The sequence below is a fragment of the Lepidochelys kempii genome, chromosome 14 (genome assembly GCF_965140265.1).
Source record: "Lepidochelys kempii isolate rLepKem1 chromosome 14, rLepKem1.hap2, whole genome shotgun sequence".
Classification (NCBI taxonomy): Eukaryota; Metazoa; Chordata; order Testudines; family Cheloniidae; genus Lepidochelys; species Lepidochelys kempii.
Window position 1 is genome coordinate 39995823 of NC_133269.1, and position 25500 is coordinate 40021322.

Genomic DNA, 25500 nt, shown 5'->3' on the forward strand with positions numbered 1-25500 from the left:
AAGTTGCAGTGGGGGAGATTTAGGTTGGATATTAGGAAAAACTTTTTCACTAGAAGGGTGGTGAAACACTGGAATGCGTTACCTAGGGAGGGGGTGGAATCTCCTTCCTTAGAAGTTTTTAAGGTCAGGCTTGACAAAGCCCTTGCTGGGATGATGTAACTAGGGATCGGTCCTGCTTTGAGCAGGGGGTTGGACTAGATGACCTCCTGAGGTCCCTTCCAACCCTGATATTCTAGGATTCTATGATCTATTAAGATTATAAAAACCAAGAATGCACTTTTCTGTAGAATACCATGATTAAATCGAGTCTTCCAGACTAGTGGTTTAAATCAAATCCACCCTGCTGCATCGCTGTGTAAACAACAAACCCCTCCACGCTCTGCTCACACACAGCCACTGGCTGCACTGTACTGACTGTGACTAGCCAGACACTCATGAAGTTACTAAAGGACTCAGCAACATCAGCCACTTTTCTACTCCCAGCCTTGCACCCCCGGAATCTGCATCTTGGACTGCTCAGTCTGTTCACTCTGCTGGACAAACTCAATAATTAGTGGGTCACCCCCCCCGCCCCCCCGACAAAGGGGTCGGATTAGGTCGTAGCCTTGTTCTCTCAAGTCAAATCCCCCAAACACTTCAAGGAAAACACACAGGTCCAGACAAAACACTAAAATCAGTTTATTAACTGGAACAAGGAGGTTTTCAGGGATCACAAGGGAGAAAGATGTGAAAGGTCAGAACTAGTTAAATCTATACAGTTAAAACATGCATTTTAAATCGTAAATTTTACCAATCTAAGGAAAATGCAAAGCAAGCAGGTTTTCGCACCCCGCCCGCTATTGCAAGCGGTTCACAGTTCTTCGTACCCAGGAGGGATTTCCTTCCCGCCTTGGTGCATCCTCCCCAGTCCAAGGCCTCTGTGGCCTTTCAAGGCATATCCTTGATTTCTGTAAAGATGGGAGAGGAGAGGTGAAAATGGAGGCAATTCTCCCTTCTGCTTTTATACCATTCTCTTCTTTGAGATTCAAGCTCCAGCCAGGGGGCAGGCAACAATCAGTCTGTGGCCAAAGTGAGCATCCAGCCGTCCTTCTGGTGAATTGTAACTCTCTTGTTCACAGCTCCACAGCTGGTGAATGGCCAGCTAAGCAATTAAGGGCCACTTAGCACCTAGCTGGTCTGCAGGTACCATTGTCTCTAAAGAGTGAGTCTTCATTCTGGGCGTTTTCCAGCTTTCCAGCATGTAACAAATGTACAGCAAACTCTCAGAGCTCCATGGACAGCGCTGATAGACACATTTCAACAGGACAATAATATTCACCACTTGATAACTTTTCCTAGGATACTTCACAAGACATACTTTGGAGAAGATTTATCCTTCTGTAAACGTGGTGGCCATAAGAGTGTAGACCAGTGGTTCTCAAAAGTGTTTCACTGGCCCCCCCTTCTTTGTGTGTGTGGTCATTTACGCCCCCGCCCTCACAAGCACATATATGGCCACCCAGCTCTAAAGGCAGAGTCGCTGCTGGCAATGCGCCCGGCTCTGAAGGCCTCCAGCAGCAGCACAGAAGTAAGGGTGACCGAGTGAAAAGTGATATTCGTCAATATCACTGTTCACAGCAGACTTATCACCCCATTGCCACCCTGATTTCTGCCTTGCTGCTCCACCTGGCTTTTGAGAGCCTGAGCATTTATCCCCAACTCCCAGATAGGCCAGGTCCTTCTTCAAGAGTCCCAGCCAGAGGTCACGCCTCCCTTGACATATTCCTGTGCCTCCATTGGGAGGACATGCCCCACAGTTTGAGAATTACTAGTGTAGACAGTCACCGTTGCGATCGGAACCCAAGATGGTAACACCTGCTCCTTTCTGTCTGCGGGATCCCCAGAGAAAATGTCCGAGCAGGAGAGAGGAACAGATCTCACTGATATTAACCTTGCAAAACACATTTTGGTGATTTCAGCTATAAACATTCCCTCCATCCTTCAGCCCCTAACCCCAGTGATTTCAAGGAGAGGGAGCTGGAATTGGGCAGGTGACATGAGCGATGGGTATAATCTCTGAATTAACAGAATACAGGAACCCTTTCCATAAATTGTTAACCTCTAAAAACATATAGCTAAACAGACCAGGACAGTTACCCCTCTTCCAAGTCTTTAACATGTTTACATTTTAAACTCTAGCTTCATGAAGGTGGAAACACTTTTAAAATCTCATTCTAAAAGTTGAATCTGAGTCAATTACATACAAGTTGCTTAACCCTTTCTTACCATGTGTCAAAGAAATTTAAATCTTGTGTGGATTCTTCCATGTTTAACGAGGTCTGACGTCCGTATGAAACTTTTCCCACATTCCAAGCACTTGTGGGGTCTCTCTCCTGTGTGGTTTTTCTGATGATAACCAAGGCCTGAACTCGAAGTGAAACTTTTCCCACATTCCAAGCACTTGTGGGGTCTCTCTCCCGTGTGGCTTTTCTGATGATAACCAAGGCCTGAACTCGAAGTGAAACTTTTCCCACAGTCCAAGCACTTGTGGGGTCTCTCTCCCGTGTGGCTTTTCTGATGATAACCAAGGCCTGAACTCGAAGTGAAACTTTTCCCACAGTCCAAGCACTTGTGGGGTCTCTCTCCTGTGTGGCTTTTCTGATGATAACCAAGGCCTGAACTCGAAGTGAAACTTTTCCCACAGTCCAAGCACTTGTGGGGTCTCTCTCCTGTGTGGCTTTTCTGATGATAACCAAGGCCTGAACTTGAAGTGAAAGTTTTCCCACAGTCCAAGCACTTGTGGGGTCTCTCTCCTGTGTGGCTTTTCTGATGATAACCAAGGCCTGAACTCGAAGTGAAACTTTTCCCACAGTCCAAGCACTTGTGGGGTCTCTCTCCTGTGTGGACGGCCTGATGACGAACAAGGCCTGATTTCCCCTTGAAACTTTTCCCACAGTCCAAGCACTTGTGGGGTCTCTCTCCTGTGTGGCTTTTCTGATGATAACCAAGGCCTGAACTTGAAGTGAAAGTTTTCCCACAGTCCAAGCACTTGTGGGGTCTCTCTCCTGTGTGGCTTTTCTGATGATAACCAAGGCCTGAACTCGAAGTGAAACTTTTCCCACAGTCCAAGCACTTGTGGGGTCTCTCTCCTGTGTGGCTTTTCTGATGATAACCAAGGCCTGAACTCGAAGTAAAACTTTTCCCACAGTCCAAGCACTTGTGGGGTCTCTCTCCTGTGTGGACGGCCTGATGACGAACAAGGCCTGATTTCCCCTTGAAACTTTTCCCACACTGCAAGCACTTATGGGGTTTTTCTCGTGTGTGGATTGCCTGATGATTAACAAGCTGTGACTTCCGCTTGAAACTTTTCCCACACTGCAAGCACTTATGGGGCCTCTTTCCTCTGTGGACTGCCTGATGTTGAACAAGGGTTGACCTTAGTATGAAACTTTTCCCACAGTCCAACCACTTGTGGGGTCTCTCTCCTGTGTGGATTGCCTGATGATGAACAAGGTCTGATTTCCGCTTGAAACTTTTCCTACAGTGCAAGCACTTGTGGGGTCTCTCTCCTGTGTGGACTGCCTGATGACGAACAAGGTCTGATTTCCCCTTGAAACTTTTCCCACAGTGCAAGCACTTGTGGGGTCTCTCTCCTGTGTGGCTTTTCTGATGATAACCAAGGCCTGAACTCGAAGTGAAACTTTTCCCACAGTCCAAGCACTTGTGGGGTCTCTCTCCTGTGTGGGTTTTCTGATGATTACCAAGGCCTGAACTCGAAGTGAAACTTTTCCCACAGTCCAAGCACTTGTGGGGTCTCTCTCCTGTGTGGATTGCCTGATGATTAACAAGCTCTGACCGCCATCTGAAACTTTTCCCACAGACCAAGCACTTGTGGGGTTTTTCTCCTTTGTGAATTCTTTTATGTTTAAGAAGGTAAGATTTCTGCATGAAAATTTTCCCACAGTCCAAGCACTTATGGGGCGTCTTTCCTGTGTGGACTGCCTGATGTTGAAGAAGGGTTGACCTTAGTTTGAAACTTTTCCCACAGTCCAAGCACTTGTGGGGTCTCTCTCCTGTGTGGCTTTTCTCATGATAAGCAAGGCCTGATTTCCCCTTGAAACTTTTTCCACACTCCAAGCACTTGTGGGGTCTCTCTCCTGTGTGGCTTTTCTGATGATAACCAAGGGCTGATCTCCAAGTGAAACTTTTCCCACAGTCCAAGCACTTGTGGGGTCTCTCTGCTGTGTGGCTTTTCTGGTGATAACTAAGGGCTGATGTCGAAGTGAAACTTTTTCCGCAGTCCAAGCACTTGTGGGGTCTATCTCCACTGTGGATTCTCTGATGATTAACAAGGCTTGAGCTCACTGTGAAACTTTTCCCACACTCCAAACACTTATGGGATCTTTCTCCTTTGTGAATTGTTTTATGTTTAAGAACGTCTGATTTCCGCTTGAAACTTTTCCCACAGTCCAAGCACTTGTGGGGTCTCTCTTCTGTGTGGACTGCCTGATGTTGAACAAGGTCTGACCTGTGTATGAAACTTTTCCCACAATCCAGGCATTTATGGAGTCTCTCTCCTGTGTGGACTGCCTGATGTTTAACAAGGTGTGACCTGTGTATGAAACTTTTCCCACAATCCAAGCATTTATGGGGTCTCTCTCCTGTGTGGACTGCCTCATGAATAACAAGGTCTGACCTCCATATAAAGCTTTTCCCACAGTCCAAGCACTTGTGGGGTTTTTCTCCTTTGTGAATTCTTTTATGTTTAAGAAGGCATGATTTCTGCATGAAACTTTTCCCACAGTCCAAGCACTTATGGGGTCTCTCTCCTGTGTGGATTGCCTGATGACGAACAAGGTCTGATTTCTGCTTGAAACTTTTCCCACAGTCCAAGCACTTGTGGGGTCTCTCTTCTGTGTGGCTTTTCTCATGTGAATCTAGTGCTGACTTTGAACTGAAACATTTCCCGCATTCAACGCATTGAATGGGCTTGTCTACAGTGTGGCTTCTCCCATGGTCATTGAGATCTGTGCGCTTATTGAAGCTTTCCCCACTGTCCAAGCATTGAAATGGTTTCTCTCCCGTATGGACTGTCTGATGTGTAACAAGTTGTGATCTCACAATGAATCCTTTCCCACACTCAAGGCAGTGCCAGAGTGTCTCTTCCTTGGGATTTGTCTGCTGCTCTCTGGGATTCTTGTCTCCACCCCCACCGTTAAGAGATTCATCCACTTTCTTCCTGGGTTGGTTTATCAGAAGCCTCTCTGACCTGTGCCAATTTCCCCAGGCTTCTCCCTGATTCCAGCAATGGGAAAAATTCCCTTCAGCTCTTCCCAAAAAGGTCCCCTGTGGTTCCACTTCCCCAGGAACTGCCTCATGATGATTCCCCTCCTTCTTCTCACTCCCTCGCTCAGCACCTGCTGGGAGAGACACAATCCAGAGAGGAGTCATTGTGCTGGGGAGAAAGAGGAATAGCACTGAGGGAAAAGCCAACACAAAGACTGAGCAGTTGCATTCTGCCTCCACATCCCACCCAAACACTTACAAGAAAGGAGAGACAGAAAGGGTGGAATGGTGTGAGGAATATCTGCTGACCATAGCCCTGCTCTCGGTGAGATGAAGAAGAACTGAGGGCGTTACTCACATCATATTTTGGGATTCTCAACTTTTTCCTTCATTCCCTAGATGGTTTCTCTGTCAGTCCTCACCTTTGCTGGTGCATCTCAGAAGCCTTCTGTCCTTGAAATCCTGGAGATCGGACACCCACAGCTCTTCCCCTCGTTCCAGCCGGGCGATAAGCTCAGGTTTGGGAATGGGAAATCCTGTGCAGAAGGTGAAATGTGTCCAGATCAGGGTGCATGGACCATCGGTGGAGGATTTGTCACAAAGGACATTCCGTGAGTGGAACCTGTCCCTGTGCTCTGCTGGAGGAACTTGGAATCCAAGAGGATGGGAACAGGGTCACTGAGCCCCCTTATGCAGAGGACATTGTCTGGGGAGGTGAGTTGAATTATTACTACACCCTCACTAGGCGTTCCCAGGATCTGTGCGCTCTGGGGGCCTTGCTGACTCACACAATGGTCTCGACTTCAGCCTGCCTCTTTCTAAACCTGCAGAGCCCAGAGCCCTCCCCATGCCTGGAGCTATTCCCAAGGAGGGAGATGAACAGAGATTGTATGTGCAGCCAAGAAACAATACAGAGAAGAAAAAACAATGCGGATTTATGCCCCTTTGAAAGCTGGAGGGGTGGGGATGGTTTAGCTTGTCCATTGAGTTTTGACTCCCGTGTCCCAGTGGAGAGGGCACCGAAATGCATGTATTTCTCACATGGCAGCTGTGCATTATGGATCCCATTCGCCTCTGCTGTAACTGACCAGGGAAAAACCTCACCACATTAAGACACCACAGCTTCTAATAACTGAGGGGACGGGAATCCCTTACCCAGCGAGGTCACCGTCTCATAGTTCTCCTGCATGACGTCTCTGTAGAGGGCTCTCTGAGCGGGGTCCAGCAGAGCCCCCTGCCCCTGGGTGAAATAAATAGCCACCTCCTCGAAGGTCACCGGCATCTGAAACACCAAGAGTCCCCCACTCAGCACCTGCTGCCCCAGCCACAATCCAACTACTCATGGGAAAGGAAAAAAAAAACATGAAGCTGTGGGAGGGCCAGAGTAGCAGAATCCCACCCACACCCTGCTGAGAACAGCCAGGAGGCTTCAGGGGGCGGAGAAGGTGAGAGCTCCCTGTCCGCCCCAGCACAAGGAGCACGGCAGGATATTCTCATTTCCCACACGCCTGCCAGCCACAGACTGGGACAGGAAGCAGAGCTCTGAGCTGGGGACAGGGACAGGAATCCTGACAGCTTCCCTTCATATTTCACAGCAGCCCCAGGCAAGTGGGTTCAGGATCCAGCGCTGGGAGCCTGGAAAATGTTCCCAGCCCTGCCGAGGTGGTTATATCCTGCCTGAGAAATGGGGGAATGTCCCCTTCCCCTTTCCCTGCCACAATAGGCCTACTTAGTAAATCAGTAGGTTAATCAAACCCTCTCTCCTCCCTCCACCGCCCAGCAGCTCCCTGAAAATCCCCTACCTGAGCTGGCTCCAACACAGCCATTTCCCTTCTCTGTCCCCTGGAAGACTGGCCGATCTTTGGTGAAACGTGGTCCTGATTCCTCAGCCTGTCGGGGCGAGAGGGAGGTTACAAAAGGGGCATCTGTCCGTGTCTCACCCCAATTCCCCCCAGACTCTTCAGATCCTCCCAGTAACAGCATCTCTGAGCCAAATGCTAAAGAAAAGGGAAGAACCAAAAGGGCCACTTTGGGAGATTTCCCCCCATTGCAGTGTAAACCCCTCTGCCTTAACAATACCTGCAGACCTCTGGTGGTGTCACCTGAAGATTGAGCTGCCCTGGACTCCCCCGGCAGCCCCCAGGGACAGGCAGGAAGAGGCTTAACCCAATTGGCCCATCCGCGCACCCCCCTGCCTGAGACAGCAGTGACTCCGGTCTGACTCTGGTGTGGCTGAGATCTGAACCCTACAGGGAAATCAGACCACGGCCCTGGGCAGCCCCCAACACTCAGGGCACACAGACCCCACCACCACAGGGGTGTCTGACAATAACACACTCAGAGCCGGGTGGGGGGTTTGGGTTTTTTCCTTGTAGCTTCTGCACCCTGAGGGGTTAGTCCCCTGATCACTCCCAAAGCTGAGAAGAGCTTCTCTCCGCCCGCCTGCCCACATCCCCCCTTTCCCTCGCTGTGCCCCCCACTCACATCCTCCCCCATTCCCGACCTCGCTCCCCTCAGCCTCCCGATTCTCCTCCATTGCCCCATCTTCCCTTCCGTGCACCCCTGCCCCCATCCCAGCCTGCCCCCGGCATCCCCTGCACCGGCCTCCGGCCCCTCTTTATCCTCCTCCCCCAGCAGCCCAGATGTGACGAGGGGGGCCGCTCCAAGGGGGGGATGGGAGGGTCTCTCTTACCTTCCCCCCGAGCGGGGCCCCCCGGGGCAGGGGCCGGGCCGGGAAGGGGCCCTGGCCGGGCTGGGGGCTCTGCCCTGGGAGAGGCTCCCGGGGAGCAGCGGGCAGGGCCCGGCTGGAGGTTCCCCTCTCCCGGCTGCAGCCCGGGCTCCGGGCTCCTAGCACCAGCCGCCGGGGCGCGGGGATCTCGCCGGGAGCCAGAGTCCCCGCAGCGGCTGCGAGTCACTTCCTGGGCCGGGCTGAGCCCCGCGATCCTCCCCCCAGAGCCGCCCCCCAGCCGCTCCTGGGTCCTAGCGATCAACTCACCGAAGGATCAGCATCCCTGTGCCCGGCTCCTGTTACACTCACAGGCTCCAAGGTCACAAGGGACCATCATGAGCATCTTGCCCAGGGGTTCACACCACCAAATTTGGTGGCCTCAGAGTGTGGCCAGCAACTCTCGCTGGTGCCCGCTCTCACACTTGCCCCTATAATCTAATTAACTTTAGTAGAAACCAATCAATATGCACAGAGGTAAGAGGGGGGAACACTCCCCCTAGTGTGGGGAACTTTTCTGCCTTCTACCGAGCACCAGAGGAACTGGCAAGCAAAAGGATCTGAGTCCTTTACCCAGAGGCCTGCATGACATCGAGGACCCCTCCCCTCTCCCCCGCCAGCCTGCTTCCACTCTGGACCCGTAACCCCAAGGCTGGGCCCAGGGCTCCTGAGGTGCTCGACCCCCAATCTTGTGATCACTCAGGAAAGCTGTCCCCACTGTGGGGTGTTCTCTCCACTCTGGATGCTTCCTTGATCATTGCACAGAGTTAAGAACAAATACAATTTATTAAACAGCAAGTAATATAAAAATAAAGAGAAAAGTGGAAAAGATGAAAGGAAAACATGTCACCTCGCTCTGTGGGGGGGGACCCCAAACAACCCTCTCTGGAATGCCAGGGCACTTCACAGTCTGTCCCTCCCACGTCCCAGTCCTCCTGCCCAGGCCCTGGGTGTGCTGCAGGCATGCCCAGGGTTAGACACTAACTCTGGTGTTGGCCTCAGGCTCTAGGTGGCAGGACCCTTCTTCCTAGCATCAGCTGCTTCCTGTCAGGGTTATGATCCCCCACCCAGTCTGGCCTGCAAGGCCTCTTGGCTGAGGGCCTCTCCTTCCCCTGGGCCCTTTGCCCAGGGTCCCCTTCGCTCACTGCTCCCGGCTGCTCCAGTTTCCCTCTGCCTCCAGCCCAGCCCAGCCCTCCTCTCTCCTTAGCCCCTCCTGCTCTGCTCTAGCCCAGCCAGCTCCAGCTGACACAAAGGAGAGGACCTGGCTGCTGACTCCCTCATTGGCCTGCCTGCCCTGTCAATCAGGCTGACCTACAGCATTGCCCCTCCCCCACCCCCACCCCCATCAGTCTCAGGGTCTTCATTTCTCATTGGCCCTCCCCCTTTCTTTTGGTGTTCGGGGAAGGCCTAAGTAATGGCCAACCCATTAAGTTTCAGTAAGGGGCCAACAATCCCCTTACTCCTATAAACATGAAAATCATAGTTTCTTTATTGGCAGTTAGTAAATCCGCTGCTGTGAAAAACGGTATTTCTACGTTTGCTAAAAATTTTTTCAACCTCTCAGCTAGCGACTCGGGTTGCCAATTTGGAAATATTTTAAAAATGGACACTCAAGTCGGAATGCTGCAACCTCCCCTGCCCCGCCTCTTCCCCCCAAGGTCCCAACCCTGCCCCACCTCTTCCCTCCAAGGCCCTGCTCCGACTCCACCTCTTCCTCCAAGGGTCTACCCGCCCTCCACTTCTCTTTCCCCCTTCCCTGCCTAGGTCAGGAAGGGCTTGTCTGTGGAGCCGGGGCTGGGAGCTGCAGCTGCCCAGTGCAGGTAGGAGGCAGCCCCGGCTGAGTTGGGTCTAATGGGAGTGATGACCCAGTGCCTCCCCACCCGCAGTAACTCGACTTTGGCTGTCCGGTCAGTAGATGTGATCGGACACTGTCAGGTCCCCTTTTCCACTGGACTTCATGGTTGAAAACCGGGCACCTGGTCACCCTAACAGCACCCACTGTGCCAGAAGTGCTGGGAACGCGTCAGGGACAAGTTCTGCTTTCCGATGGTGGAGGAAGGAACCAGGGGGCAGGTGGGTTAGACTCAGTTCTGACCAGCAGGGAAGAATTCATTGGTCGAGATGAAACTACTGTAAAGTGGGTGCACAACTAAAGACTGCACTCAGAGTAGTTATTTATGGTCTGGTGTCAAACTGGGAGGGGAATGGTGCGGGGGGGGCGGAGGAGGGAGAAGCTCCAGGTGGCCTCCCTCGCTCTTTATGGGGAAGAGGGAGTGGGGGGGGGGCAGCCCAGCAGGGAACGGGGTCTAGATGGGGAGCAATTCACACAGAGCTTGTACCGCAGCCACGTTCCTGGGAGAGAGATGCTGCTGGAGTTGGCAGAGCGGGCTCTCAGTTCCCCACATTGCCCCTCCTAGGTCGGTGGAAGTGCTCCTGGTGAGGACACACCCCACCGACCCAAGGAGGACAGTGTGGACATCATCTACCGCAATCATTACTGGAGTGGTTATAAGTCAACCTAATACAGGTCAACTTAAGTTTGCAGTGTTGACGTACCCTTACAAACAAAAGGATTTCTCTAACCCAAAAGCTTTCAGCAGTCCATGCTCTTTGGAAAGCCTTCCAGCTCGGACCACTCCCCCAGCTCAATGATGCTCCTACTGTCTTTCAAGGGATCTTGCTGCCCTGAGTAGAGATGGGGCCAGAACCCCTTTCTCCACTTCTTGTACTTGGATCCTATATACTTGAAAAGTCTTTGCTGGGTCATGGGGTCAGGGAACTCCGTGGCATAAGTGAGCTACACACTGTACTACAGATGAATTGTAAGTTTCTTTGTTTACCCCTTTCTTCCTGTTGGTGGAAATCTCAGAGAATCCTTTAAGACTCAAAATCCGGGGAAGAAATTTACCCATTTTCTTCTCCAGTGGCTAAACCAGCTTTGCTTCTCGCCTCATTATTCGGCTGTATTAGTAACAAAAGTTTTAGCATCATCATAAAAGAAAGAGAACGAAAGAGAAAACAACCTTCCCATCTACAAATGATCTGGACCAAACCTAGAAAAAGCCGGGAAGCAATTTTACCAATAGATGGAAATGGGGCTCTAAGATCTGAAGATCCAACTGTGCTTTGAAGTTCATTGAGATTTCCCTGCCAACTCCAAGTGTCTGTGACACTTCCTTCTCCAGCCCTCCGGAGTCTGACTAAGATCATAGACATCAAAGCTGTGACTCCAAAGCATGGAGAGCCAGGGACAGGGTGGTACGTGACACCGTGGGAGATGGAGGGATAGAACGGAGGCAGGTTAAACTTTCCATGGCTGGGACAGAGGCTGCTGTGTGGAGAGAGGAGCGTGACAGTGAGAGGGGAAGGAGGGAATCTCTCGCACTCACCCCGTTGCCCTGAAATAGCACAGAAGCGAAAACTCCACATTTTACTGTCCCTTCTCCCACCTTTTTAGCATCTGGTTAATTCTGGCCCATAAGGGATAAAATGTAAAAGCAGTAAATGCTTGACTATCTGGGAATGAGACAACCTGGCCCCAAAGGGGGAACTCAGGGACTAGCAATCACTCTGCTAAAGGGAGGTCAGGCGTCAGAAACTGTGTTCCCGGCAGGCTACGCAGCTGCACTGCAGGCTATGGAGGGCCGTGGAGGCAGGCAGGGAGAGGAGCCCCTCCCCAGGCTTGGCCCAGGTCCATTGGAGCTGCTGGGGAGTGGAACCCCTCCCTCAGCATGGCCGAGGACCACAGGAGCCGCCGTGGCTGTGGAGAGCTGCCTCTGACCTGGCCCCAAACTCCTGTGGTGAGAGAGGGCTGGGGGAGTCCTCTCTCCACTGCAGTCTGAACCCCAAACCCCTCATCCCCAGTCCCAACCCCCACATGCCTAGCCAGAGCACTCACCCCTCCGCACCCCATCCCTCTGTCCCAGCCCTGAACCCCCTCTCACACGTCAACCTCCACATCCCCAGCCCCACCCCAGAGCCTGCACCTGAATCCAGAGCCCTCACCCCCTGCACCTCATCCCTGTCCCAGTCCTGAGCCAGTTCCCACACTCCGAATCCCTCGGCCCCACCCCCACCCCATTAATTTTGTTCTGTGCACCAATATGGAGATGATGTGTCACATACTGGTGCGTAGAACCAAATTCATTCCGCACTTGGACGTAAAAACTGAGGGAACACTGGTCAGAACGCATCAGATGCTGAGCGGGGTCCAGCAGAGCCCCCTGCCCCTGGGTGAAATACACAGCCACCTCCTCCAAGGTCACCGGCATCTGAAGCAACAAGAGTCCCCCGCTCAGCACTTGCTGCCCCTGCCACAGTCCCACTAATCATGGCAAAGAAAGAAAAGAGTGAAGGGTCAGAGTAGCAGAATCCCACAGGCACCTGCTCAGAGCGGCCAGGAGGCTCCAGGGGCTGGGAGACGGTGAGAGCGCCTTGTCCCACCAGCACAGGGAGAAGGGGAGGGTCTTCTCATTTCTCACATGCCTGCCGGCCACAGGCTGAGTCGGCAAGCAGAGCTCTGAGCTGGGGATGGGGACAGGAATCCCGACAGCTTCCCTTCATATTTCACAGCAACTATTACGAATTATTCCAGTTAGGACAGACACAGTTCGTTTCTAGGCTGAGGCAACCAAATAAAGACAGACTGCAGAGTGTCTCAGAGTTTGTAGGTTTATTACGTTCGAGCGTGGTACCGTTTTCTTAAGCAGAGCGGGACCCCGATTACAGGTTACACAAAGATTATATACTGTTGGCAAAACATCCTGCCTGTGTGCCTCGGGGCTGGGGGTGGGGTGGGGGAGGCCTAACCCAATAAACAGGCCTTCTCCTTATCTATCACCAGTCCCCTGTAGCCACCTTCCCGCTGCAAAAACGCTGAATTAGCAGCTATTTCAGGCATGTCGGCTGGTTCCTGTCTCCTTTGTTTCTCTTCTCTTGAAACTGTCCAGACTGTCCACCCTGAAGGATCCTCCTCCCTTGGTACGTGGTGTGCTCGCTTCTAGTTAATGGCCGACAGGAAACCCAAAATGGAGTCACATATGCTAACAGGGTTAATTTCCCCTAACAATTATGAACAGGAGGCTGCCAGGCAACTTTCCAACACCACAATCTAAAGGCCACTGTCCTCCGATCCCACTGAGGAGTACCAAAAGAAACTACATCAACTGCTCAAGAAACTCCCTGCAACAGCACGGGAACAAATCCCTGCAACAGCACGGGAACAAATCTACACAGACAGACCCCTAGAGCCCCGACCAGGGGTATTCTATCTGCTACCCAAGATCCATAAACCTGGAAACCCGGGACACCCCATCATCTCAGGCATCGGCACTCTTACAGCAGGATTATCTGGCGATGTGGACTCTCTCCTCACACCCTATGCTACCAGCACTCCCAGCTGTCTTCGAGACACCACCGACTTCCTGAGGAAGTGAGGAGGGCTTTAAACTAGGTTCACCGGGAGAAGGAGACCAAAGCCCTGAGGTAAGTGAGCAAGCAGGATACCGGGAGGAAGCACAGGCAGGAACGTCTGTGCGGGGAGCGCTCCTACCTCAAACTGAGAATGAGGGGCCATCAGCAGGTTATCTCAAGTGCCTATATACAAATGCACAAAGCCTTAGAAACAAGCAGGGAGAACTGGAGGTCCTGGTGAAGGCAAGGAATTATGACGTGATTGGAATAACAGAGACTCGGTGGGAAAACTCAATGACTGGAGTACTGTCATGGATGGTTATAAACTGTTCAGGAAGGACAGGCAGGGCAGAAAAGGTGGGGGAGTAGCACTGTATGTAAGGGAGCAGTATGACTGCTCAGAGCTCCGGTACGAAACTGCAGAAAAACCTGAGTGTCTCTGGATTAAGTTTAGAAGTGTGAGCAACAAGAGTGATGTCGTGGTGGGTGTCTGCTACAGACCACCGGACCCGGGGGATGAGGTGGATGAGGCTTTCTTCCGGCAGCTTGCAGAAGCTACTAGATCGCACGCCCTGGTTCTCATGGGCGACTTTAATCCTCCTGATATCTGCTGGGAGAGCACTACAGCGGTGCATAGACAATCCAGGAAGTTTTTGGAAAATGTAGGAGACAATTTCCTGGTGCAAGTGCTGGCGGAGCCAACTAGGGGGAGAGCTTTTCTTGACCTGCTGCTCACAATTCACCGGGAAGAATTAGTAGGGGAAGCAAAAGTGGATGGGAATCTGGGAGGCAGTGACCATGAGTTGGTCGAGTTCAGGATCCTGACACAGGGAAGAAAGGTAAGCAGCAGAATACGGACCCAGGACTTCAGGAAAGCAGACTTTGACTCCCTCAGGGAACTGATGGGTAGAATCCCCTGGGGGAATAACATGAGGGGGAAAGGAGTCCAGGAGAGCTGGCTGTATTTCAAAGAGTCCCTCTTGAGGTTACAGGGACAAACCATCCCGATGTGTCGAAAGAATAGTAAATATGGCAGGCGACCAGCTTGGCTTAACGGTGAAATCCTTGCGGATCTTAAACATAAAAAAGAAGCTTACAAGATGAGGAAGATTGGACAAATGACCACGGAAGAGTATAAAAATGTTGCTCGGGCACGTAGGAATGAAATCAGGAGGGCCAAATCGCACCTGGAGCTGCAGCTAACAAGAGATGTTAAGGGTAACAAGAAGGGTTTCTTCAGGTATGTTGGCAACAAGAAGAAAGCCAAGGAAAGTGTGGGCCCCTTACTGAATGAGGGAGGCAACGTAGTGACAGAGGATGTGGAAAAAGCTAATGGACTCAATGCTTTTTTTGCCTCTGTCTTTACGAACAAGGTCAGCTCCCAGACTGCTGCGCTGGGCAACACAGCATGGGGAGTAGGTGGCCAGCCCTCTGTGGAGAAAGAAGTGGTTAGGGACTATTTAGAAAAGCTGGACGTGCACAAGTCCATGGGGCCGGATGCGTTGCATCTGAGAGTGCTAAAGGAGTTGGCGGCTGTGATTGCAGAGGCATTGGCCATTAGTTTGAAAATTCATGGCGATCGGGGGAAGTCCCGGACGACTGGAAAAAGGCTAATGTAGTGCCCATCTTTAAAAAAGGGAAGGAGGAGGATCCTGGGAACTACAGGCCAGTCAGCCTTACCTTAGTTCCCGGAAAAATCATGGAGCAGGTCCTCAAGGAATCAATCCTGAAGCACTTGCATGAGAGGAAAGTGATCAGGAACAGTCAGCATGGATTCACCAAGGGAAGGTCATGCCTGACTAATCTAATCGCCTTCTATGATGACATTACTGGTTCTGTGGATGAAGAGAAAGCAGTGGATGTATTGTTTCTTGACTTTAGCAAAGCTTTTGACACAGTCTCCCACAGTATTCTTGTCAGCAAGTTAAAGAAGTATGGGCTGGATGAATGCACTATAAGGTGGGTAGAAAGTTGGCTAGATTGTCAGGCTCAACGGGTAGTGATCAATGGCTCCATGTCTAGTTGGCAGCCGGTATCAAGTGGAGTGCCCCAAGGGTCGGTCCTGGGGCCGATTTTGTTCAATATCTTCATAAATGATCTGGAGGATGGTGTGGATTGCACTCTCAGCAAATTTGTGGATGATACTAAACTAGGAGGAGTGGTAGATATGGTGGCAGGTAGGGACAGGATACAGAGGGACTTAGACAAATTGGAGGATTGGGCCAAAAGAAATCTCATGAGGTTCAACAAGGATAAGTGCAGGGTCCTGCACTTAGGATGCAAGAATCCAATGCACCGCTACAGACTAGGGACCGAATGGCTAGGCAGCAGTTCTGCGGAAAAGGACCTAGGGGTGACAGTGGATGAAAAGCTGGATAGGAGTCAACAGTGTGCCCTTGTTGCCAAGAAGGCCAATGGCATTTTGGGATGTATAAGTAGGGGCATAGCCAGCAGATCGAGGGACGTGATCGTTCCCCTCTATTCGACATTGGTGAGGCCTCATCTGAAGTACTGTGTCCAGTTTTGGGCCCCACACTATAAGAAGGATGTAGAAAAACTGGAGAGAGTCCAGCGAAGGGCTACAAAAATGATTAGGGGTCTGGAACACATGACTTATGAGGAAAGGCTGAGGGAACTAGGATTGTTTAGTCTGCAGAAGAGAAGAATGAGGGGGGATTTGATAGCTGCTTTCAGCTACCTGAGAGGTGGTTCCAAAGAGGATGGATCTAGACTATTCTCAGTGGTAGCGGATGACAGGACAAGGAGTAATGGTCTCAAGTTGCAGTGGGGGAGGTTTAGGTTGGATATTAGGAAAAACTTTTTTACTAGGAGGGTGGTGAAACACTGGAATGCGTTACCTAGGGAGGTGGTAGAATCTCCTTCCTTAGAAGTTTTTAAGGCCAGGCTTGACAAAGCCCTGGCTGGGATGATTTAATTGGGGATTGGTCCTGCTTTGAGCAGGGGGTTGGATTAGATGACCTCCTGAGGTCCCTTCCAACCCTGATATTCTTTGATTCTATGATTCTATGAAACTACAACGTATTGGTGATCTTCCTGAAAACACCATCCTGGCCACCATGGATGTAGAAGCTCTTTACACCAATATTCCACACAAGGATGGGCTACAAGCTGTCAGGAACATTATCCCTGATGAGGCCACGGCACACCTGGTGGCTGAGATTTGTGACTTTGTGCTCATCCACAACCATTTCAGATCTGGGGACTATTTATACCTTCAAGTCAGCAGCACTGCATGGCCCCACAGCATACCAACATCTTTATGGCTGACTTAGAACAACGCTTCCTCAGCTCTCGTCCCAGAGCGCCCCCTCCTCTATTTGCGCTACATTGATGACATCTTCATCATATGGACCCATGGGAAGGAGGCCCTTGAAGAATTCCACCTGGATTTCAACAATTTCCACCCCAGCATCGACCTCAGCCTGGACCAGTCCACACAAGAGATCCTGGACACTACAGTGCAAATAAGTGATGGTCACATAAATACCACCCTATACTGGAAACCTACTGACCTCTATACTTACCTACATGCCTCCAGCTTCCATCCAGGACACATCACACGATCCATTGTCTACAGCCATGCCCCAAGATACAACCACTTTTGCTCCAATCCCTCAGGCAGAGACAAACACCTACAAGATCTTTATCAAGCATTCTTAAAACTACAATACTCACAGACTGACAAAGCAAGATGGAGACCCAGAAGTCACCTTCTACAGGACAGGCCCAACAAGGGAAATAACAGAACACCACTGGCCATCATGTACAGCCCCCAGCTAAAACCTCTCCACCGCATCATCAACGATGTACAACCTATCCTGGAAAACGATTCCTCATTCTCACAGACAGTAGGAGGCAGGCCAGTCCTCGCTTACAGACAGCTCCCAATCTGAACCAAATACTCACCAGCAACTACACACCATACCACAGAAATGCTAACCCAGGAACCAATCCCTGCAACAAATCCCATTGCCAAATCTGTCCCCGTATCTACTCTAGCGACACCATCATAGGACCCAACCATAACAGCCACGCCATTGATAAAGAACCAGAAAACAACCCTATAATCATGTAAAGCTAGGCTTCTGTCTTTTTTCTATGCTTATCTGTCCTTTCCCTATGTTTATGGGTAGAAAGAATTTGAACTATGTGTAACCTGTACTCCCCGTTTGGGGAAGGAATTCCTTATACAGATGGGCCTCCATGTTCATACCTCAAGACTCAGACCAACAGGGGTTGACCGGTTTGAACTGGAAGAGATATCACAAAGTATGTTGAACCAAGCTATCAAAGCTCTACCTTGTTCTTTGTTCTGGGCTTCGCCATATTCCTCTGTGTAGGAATTGGTGAGCCCTTCAGCTGTTGTACTTGCTAGCATTAAAGTGCCTCTTTTTATCTAAGAGTCCTGACTCTGTGTTTGTTTGGCTAATACAGAAGTCCAGGGAAGGCTACCCTCCCAACCCTAGACGGGAGGGAAACCCTTTTTCCCTAACAAAATTGGGGGCTCGTCCGGGATTGCCGCTTCTCCGGACCGGTGGACGGTTGGGACTCTGAATCCTTCTTGCTGGCACCTGGGTTGCTTTAACCCTGAAGGCTTCCCGTCTCGCTTCCACCCACTGCTTCGGCTAAATAAGGCATCCCTAAAGGCACTAGGGTCCAAACCTATTGGTGAACACCGGCCGGTGGGAACTTGGTGAGTTCTGAATTTTTCCTTTGTGATTGTCTAGACAACAGTCAGGGGTTCTGTCTTTTGGAAAAGACGGAAGGAGGGTCCAGTAGAATTGTCGATCCTTCTACGCCCCTGGGCTATATGTTAAAACATTATGATAGGGATATCAAGGCCTTACAATCGGATAGCAACAAAGCTGTGTATAAGTTTATATTTTTGTGTCAAGGTCCCTGGGTGGGAATGACGCAAGACGACCCAGAGCCAGGAAATCGCTGGCCGGGGGAAGGAACATTTGAGTTACATACTGTTGTTCAACTACGGAAAGCACTGTATGATTTGAAACCGCAGCAACTAAAGTATTCAGATGTATGGATAAGAGAGGCCGAACGGCGCAAAAGCACCAGTGGAACTACTAGTTTACGAATTGAGGAAGAAAAACTTAAAGCATGCGGCCTCCACCCTATAATCCAGGATCCGGTGATGCTGACCGGAAGCCAAAAACGCCAAAGTCTATTTATCCCCAACTCCCATTGAAAGAAGCAGGGGATCCTATACCACTGGAAGAATGTACCTGGATATGGGGTGGGATACCACCGCCCGGCCCCGACGCACCCACGTCCCCGGAGAGTGACCGGGCGCACTACAGAGAGAGGAGCGGCCCCGCTCTCCCGCTAGCTACTGATGCACCCACATCCGACACAGAGCAGGGGGATGCTCAGGAGGCTGGCACCTCTACAAGGGAGGTGGCAAATCTTGATCCGCGACACCTCAGTGATGCGACGCCTGCTAAAACCCGCTCTCAAGAGACACCTCAGGCAAAAGTTATTGGTGCTGTGATGGCTAGTGCAGTCCAAATGCCTATGCGACAACTACCAAGTGGTGTGGGGGGAACACAAATGGTGTATGTCCCTTTTACCAGCACGGATCTAATGAATTGGTCAGCTACTTTCCCCCCATTTCGAAAGTGTCCGGAAGAATTTATTAAAAAGTTGAAGGGTATTTTCACAATGTATAATTGTAACTATGATGATGTGGAGATGGTTTTGAATCAAGTACTAAGTGAGGGTGAGAAGGCAACGGTGTATAAGAAAGCCAGAGAGATGGTACAAGGCAAGGAGACATATCCGCAAGGGAAACCTGAAATGGATTGGGATGTTCCGGAAAACATTTGTGTGTGGGATAATATGAGAAAGCGAATTTTAGAAGCATTAGAGGAGAAGTCTAAGCCTGTTTATGATTGGGGAAAGGTGGATGCATGTGTTCAGAAGCACGATGAACACCCAGGGGAATTTTTCCACTGCCTGAGTAAGGTTTCAAAAAACCATGGCGGTTTAGATCCAGCCTCCCCTGTAGCAAAAACACAAGTGATCAGCCAGTATGTAAAAAACTTATTACCATTCGCTCGGAAGTATGTGTGTAGTCAACCAGCTTATGAAAACAAAACGCTGGAGGAGGTGGTGGGTTTAGCAGCCCATGCTTGGAGGAATAGAAAGGAATTGGACACTAGGAGGTCCGAAAAGCTTCTTGATCTGCAGTTGCAAGGGTTCCAAGACAGCTCTCGGGGACGAGACGCCAGCCGTAGGAGGGGAGGCTTTCGAGGAAGAGGCGGAAGGGGAGGCAGCTCTACCCAGGGATGGGAACCATAAGGTCAGAACTTCCAGCCACAGCCCGGGAGGGCAGGGCCAGATGAGTGCCGGCGGTGCTGGCAAAAGGGACACTGGGCTGCCCAGTGTCCGAATTACCCCCCTGAGTCAGCTGACCCTCTTATGCAAGCCTACCAAAGGGTTCAGGAAAAGGGGCAAGAAGAAGGAGGTACTGATTGAAAGCTAGCTGCCCACAATGCCTCGCTCCCCCCGCCGGAAACCCCCTCCACTTCTTGGACAGTGCAGCTGGATGCAAACCATCTGGAACTTCCCGTTGTGGTGGGAGGAAAAACTTATTCAATGTTAGTTGACACCGGAGCAGATAGAAGTACTCTACAGGACCCCAACCTCCCTACTACTTCTGCAACTGTAAAGGCTATAGGCATTGGTGGCTCAGACGGAGAAATTGTTTTTCGCTCCGGGGGTCCATGCAGCTGCAAAGGCCGTCATTGCACAGTGTGGGTTGTGTCAACGATATAATCATCAGGGAGCAATCAAACCACAAGTTATGGGACATAGCAAACTACCTGAGTACCCATTTGCTGTGGTCCAGATGGACTTCATGGATTTACCACCAGTGACAGGACGAAAACACTTGCTTGTCCTGGTTGACCTTTTTTCAGGGTGGGTTGAGGCGTTCCCCACATCCGTTTTGCTACGGATACTGAAAAGCAGATGCAGTATCCGTAGCAAAGTGTCTCCTCAAGGATATTATTCCCCGCTTTGGAGTAATGACTCGTTTGGAAAGTGACCACCTAAAAAGTGAAACCCTTTTTCCCTAACACCATCAGGGGCACATTCACGTGCACATCTACCAATGTGATCTATGCCATCATGGGCCAGCAATGCTCCTCTGCCACGTACATTGGCCAAACCGGACAGTCTCTATGTAAAAGAATAAATGGACACAAATACGACATCAGGAACGGTAACGTACAAAAGCCAGTAGGAGAACATTTCACTCTCCCTGGACATTCAATAACAGATTTAAAAGTAGCCATCCTTCAACCAAAAAACTTCAAACACAGACTTCAGAGAGAAACTCCAGAGCGACAATTCATTTGCAAACTTAACACCATCAATTTGGGCCTGAATAGGGACTGGGAGTGGCTGGCTCACTACAAAACCAATTTCCCTCTCTTGGTATTGACCCCTCCTCATCAGTCATTGGGAGTGGACCACGTCCATCCTGTGTGGATTCTCCCATTTTTAATGAGGTATGATCTCTGTCTGAAACTTTTCCCACAGTCTAAGCACTTGTGGGGTCTCTCTCCTGTGTGGATTATCTGATGATAAACAAGCTCTGAACTTCTTCTGAAAGTTTTCCCACAGTCCAAGCACTTATGGGGTCTCTCTCCTGTGTGGATTGCCTGATGTTTAACAAGGTGTGACCTCTGCATGAAACTTTTCCCACAGTCAGAGCACTTGTGGGGTGTCTCTCCTGTGTGGCTTTTCTTATGTGATGTTCATGCTGCCTTTAACTGAAACGTTTCCCACACTCGAGGCACTGAATGGGCTTCTCTCCAGTGTGGCTTCTCCCATGGTTATTAAGATCTGAGAGTTTATTGAAGTTTTTCCCACAGTCCAAGCATTGAAGGGGTTTCTCTCCAGTATGGATTGTCTGATGTGTCACAAGCCGTGATCTCACAATGAATCCTTTCCCACACTCAAGGCAGTGCCAGGGTGTCTCTTCCTTGGGATTTGTCTGCTGCGCTCTGGGATCTTCATCTCCTCCTCCACTGTTAAGAGATTCATCCACTTTGTTCCTGGGGAGGTTTCCCAGAAGCCTCTCTGACCTGTGCCAATTTCCCCAGGCTTCTCCCTCTTCCGTGCAGTCATAAAAATTCCCTTCAGCTCCTCCCACCAAGGGCCCCTGTGGTTGCACTTCTCCAGGGACTTCCTGATGACGATTCCCCTCCTCATTCTCAGTCCCTCACTCAGCACCTGCTGGGAGAGACTCAACTGAGACAGGAGTCATTGTGCAAGGGAGAGAGAGGAATAGCACCGAGGGAAACCCAACAGAAAGACTGAGCAATTGGATTCTGCCTCCACATCCCACCCAAACACTGACAAGGAAGGAAAGCTGGGAAACAAACTCCTGCAGCTAAGAGGCTGGGTGGAATGCCGTGAGCGATAACTGCTGACTACAGCCCTGTCCTGGCTGAGATGAGGAAGAATTGAGGGCGTTATTCACACCTTATTTGGGGATTCTCAAACTTTTCCTTCATTCCCCAGATGGTCTCTGTGTCAGTCCTCACCTGTGCGGGTGCATCCCTTCCTTCCTCACAGGCCTGGAGATCGGGCACCCACGGCTCATCCCCTTGCTCCAGCTGGGTGATCAGCTCAGGTTTGGAAATGGGAACTCCTGTGCAGAGGGTGGAATCAGACCAGATCAGGGTGCATGGAGCATTGGTGGAGGATCTGTCACAAAGGACATTCCGTGAGTGGAACCTGTCCCTGTGCTCTGCTGGAGGAACGAGAAATCCAAGAGGATGGGAACAGGATCACTGAGCCCCCTTGCGCAGGGGGACTTTATTAGGGAGGTGATTTGAATTATTACTACACCCTTACTAGGCGTTCCAGGATCTGTGTACTCTGAGGGCTTTGCTGACTCACACAAAGCTCTGGACTTAAACCCCTCCTCTTTATAAACCTGCAGACCCCAGAGCCCTCTCCATAGCTGGAGCTATTCCCAGGGAGGGGGGTCCGTTGGGTTTTGACTACCATGTCCTCCTGGAGGGGGCACGGAGATGCAAGTGTCTCTCATGGCAGCTGTGCATTATGGAACCCATTCGCCCCTGATCTCACTGACCAGGGAAGAAACTGACCAAATTCAGATACACAGGCCCCACGGCTTCCAATAACGGAGGGGACAAGAATCCCTTACCCAGCGAGGTCACCGTCTTGTAGTTCTCCTGCATGACGTCCCTGTAGAGGGCTCTCTGAGCGGGGTCCAGCAGAGCCTCCTGCCCCTGGGTGAAATACACAGCCACCTCCTCCAAGGTCACCGGCATCTGAAACAACAAGAGTCCCCCACTCAGCACCTGCTGCCCCAGCCACAATCCCACTAATCATGGCAAAGAAAGAAAAACGTGAAGCTGTGGGTGGGCCAGAGTAGCACAATCCCACAGGCACCCTGCTCAGAGCAGCCAGGAGGTTCCAGGGACTGGGAGACGGTGAGAGCTCCATGTCCCCACAGCACACGGAGAAGGGGAGGGTCTCCTCATTTCCCACACGCTTGCCAGCCACGGGCTGAGACGGGAAGCAGAGCTCTGAGCCGGGGACAGGGACAGGAATCCTGACAGCTTCCCTTCGTATTTCACAGCAGCCTCTGGCCAGTAAGGTCAGACTCCAGCATTGGGAGTTTGGACAATGTTCCCAGCCCTGTGTAAGGGGGTTATATCCTGTTTGAGAATTGGGGGAATGTCCCCTCCACCGCTCTCCTTCCAGCAATGGGCCTACTCAGAAAATCAGCAGGTTTCTCACACCCTGTTTCCTCCCTGCCTCTCCCTCACCCGCCCAGCAGCTCCCTGAAAATCCCCTACCTGAGCTGGCTCCATCACAGCCATTTCCCTTCTCTGTCTCCTGGAAGACTGGCCGATCTTTAGTGAAACGTGGACCTGATTCCTCAGCCTGTCGGGGCGAGAGGGAGGTTACAGAAGGGGCTTCTGTCCATGTCACACCCCGATTCCCCCCAGACTCTTCAGAGCCTCCCAGTAACAGCATCTCTGAGCCAAATGTTAAAAAAAGGGAAGAACCCAAAGGGCCACTTTGGGGGATTGGCCCCCATTGCAGTGTAAGCCCCTCTCCCTTACCAATAGCTGGAGCCCTCTGGTGACAACACCTGATGAATGAGCTGCCCTGGACTCCCGCGGCAGCCCCCAGGGACAGGCAGGCAGAGACTGATCCCATTGGCCCATCCGCACATCCCCCTGCCTGAGCCAGCAGTGACTCCGGTCTCACTCTGGTGTGGCTGAGATCTGAATCCTGCAGGGAAATTAGACGAGAACCTCGGGCAGACCCCAACACTCATGAGACACTGACCCCACCAGCACGGGGGTGTCTGACAATGACACACTCTGAGCAGGGTGTGTGTGTGTGGGGGGGGGGGCGGGTGGACACCCGGTTTTTGCTTTGTAGCTTCTGCACCCTGAGGGGTTAGTCCCCTGATCGCTCCCAAAGCTGGTTTGACCAGTTCCAGGAGAAGAGCTTCTCTCCGCCCCTCCCACCTCGTGTCCCATGGGGCGGAGAAGCTGCCTGGGCATCTCCCCCCGCCCGCCTCCCCACATCCCCCCTTTCCCTCGCTGTGCCCCCCACTCACATCTTCCCCCATTCCCGACCTCGCTCCCCTCAGCCCCGCAGTCCCCCGATCCTCCTCCATTGCCCCATCTTCCCTTCCGTGCACCCCTGCCCCCATCCCAGCCTGCCCCCGGCATCCCCTGCACCCGCCTCCGGCCCCTCTTTATCCTCCTCCCCCTGCAGCCCAGATGTGACGGGGGGGGGCCGCTGCAGGGGGGGATGGGAGGGTCTCTCTTACCTTGCCCCCGAGCGGGGCCCCCCGGGGCAGGGGCCGGGCCGGGAAGGGGCCCTGGCCGGGCTGGGGGCTCTGCCCTGGGAGAGGCTCCCGGGGAGCAGCGGGCAGGGCCCGGCTGGAGGTTCCCCTCTCCCGGCTGCAGCCCGGGCTCCGGGCTCCCAGCACCAGCCGCCGGGGCTCGGGGATCTCGCCGGGATCCAGAGTCCCCGCAGCGGCTGCGAGTCACTTCTGGGCCGGGCCTGAGCCCCGCGATCGCTCCCCCCAGAGCCGCCCCCCAGCCGCTCCTGGGTCCTAGCGATCAACCCACAATAATCCAGCCCCCTGCCCCCTGGGGGCCCAACCGCCCCTGGGCTCGGGGAGCTTCTCCCAGCAGTAAGGGGTCATCCCGCCTCCAAACTTCTCCTGTCAGCATTCAGTCTCGCTCGCAGCCTCCCTGCAGGACTGACCGGGCACCGGCCGCTGGCTGATCAGCCCGTCTGCGGCAAACTTCTCTCCATATTGGGCTGGCAGAGGCCTTGCTCTCACCGCCTCTCTGGTCACCGGCTACTGGCCCAAAACCTCTGGTTGTTTGAGCTGACTGGGCCAGATTTGCAGGGGGGAGCGAGGGAAGGCAAAAGGAGAGAGAGGAGAAGTGGGGGTGGCAGAATTGTTTAGACAGAGGTGAAAGTAAGCCGGTCTGATCCAGTCTGGCGGACCCGGCAAGAGCCGGGACACCGCTGACTGCACCGGCAGGGGGCAGCTTCCCCAGGCCCGTGATGTGAAGGGCTCCGGCCACCGGTACCACAGCGGAGCCCTGGGCCCTTTAAATCGCCGCTGGAGCCCCGGGGGTCCTGGCTGCCGCTGCAGCTACTGTTCCTGCCCTGATTTCAAGGGCCCGAAGCTCCCAGCAGCTGCTCACGTACCAGGGGGAGTTCAGGATTTAGCCAAAATCAAACTCAGTGGAGTTGAGGATGTCCGCTGGCTCCCCTTCTCTGGTTTGCCCTGCTGAGCGTGTCTTTCAAGACCAGGATGATGAAAGCCCAACAGTGCCATGCTGGGGCCCAGGAGACAGCGGGTGTGAGACATACCCCAGGGTACAATCTGGACTGTTGAACTGCTTAATTCTCCATCCCAGGGCATGTTTTACACTGCTTCCCAGGCTGGATAAAAATCAATGAGTTAAACAAAAATCAGTGTTTTTATTTAAATTGGATTTTTTTTTTGATAAAATGCTTTTTGAGGAAAAAACTTA

The 25500-nt window shown here is 52.0% G+C and overlaps 1 protein-coding gene across 1 annotated transcript; it reads right to left on the reverse strand.

Moving 5' to 3' along the window:
- Nucleotides 1-654: 654 nt before the first annotated feature.
- On the reverse strand, nt 655-24000 carry LOC140897876 (uncharacterized). Its single transcript, XM_073311070.1, has 5 exons — nt 23551-24000; nt 23281-23368; nt 6421-6547; nt 5688-5801; nt 655-5399 (listed from the first exon to the last, which is right to left on the reverse strand). The coding sequence occupies exons 1-5, from the start codon at nt 23766-23768 to the stop codon at nt 2272-2274; spliced, it is 3675 nt and encodes a 1224-aa protein (XP_073167171.1). The 5' UTR covers nt 23769-24000; the 3' UTR covers nt 655-2271.
- Between the last annotated feature and the right edge of the window lie 1500 nt (nt 24001-25500).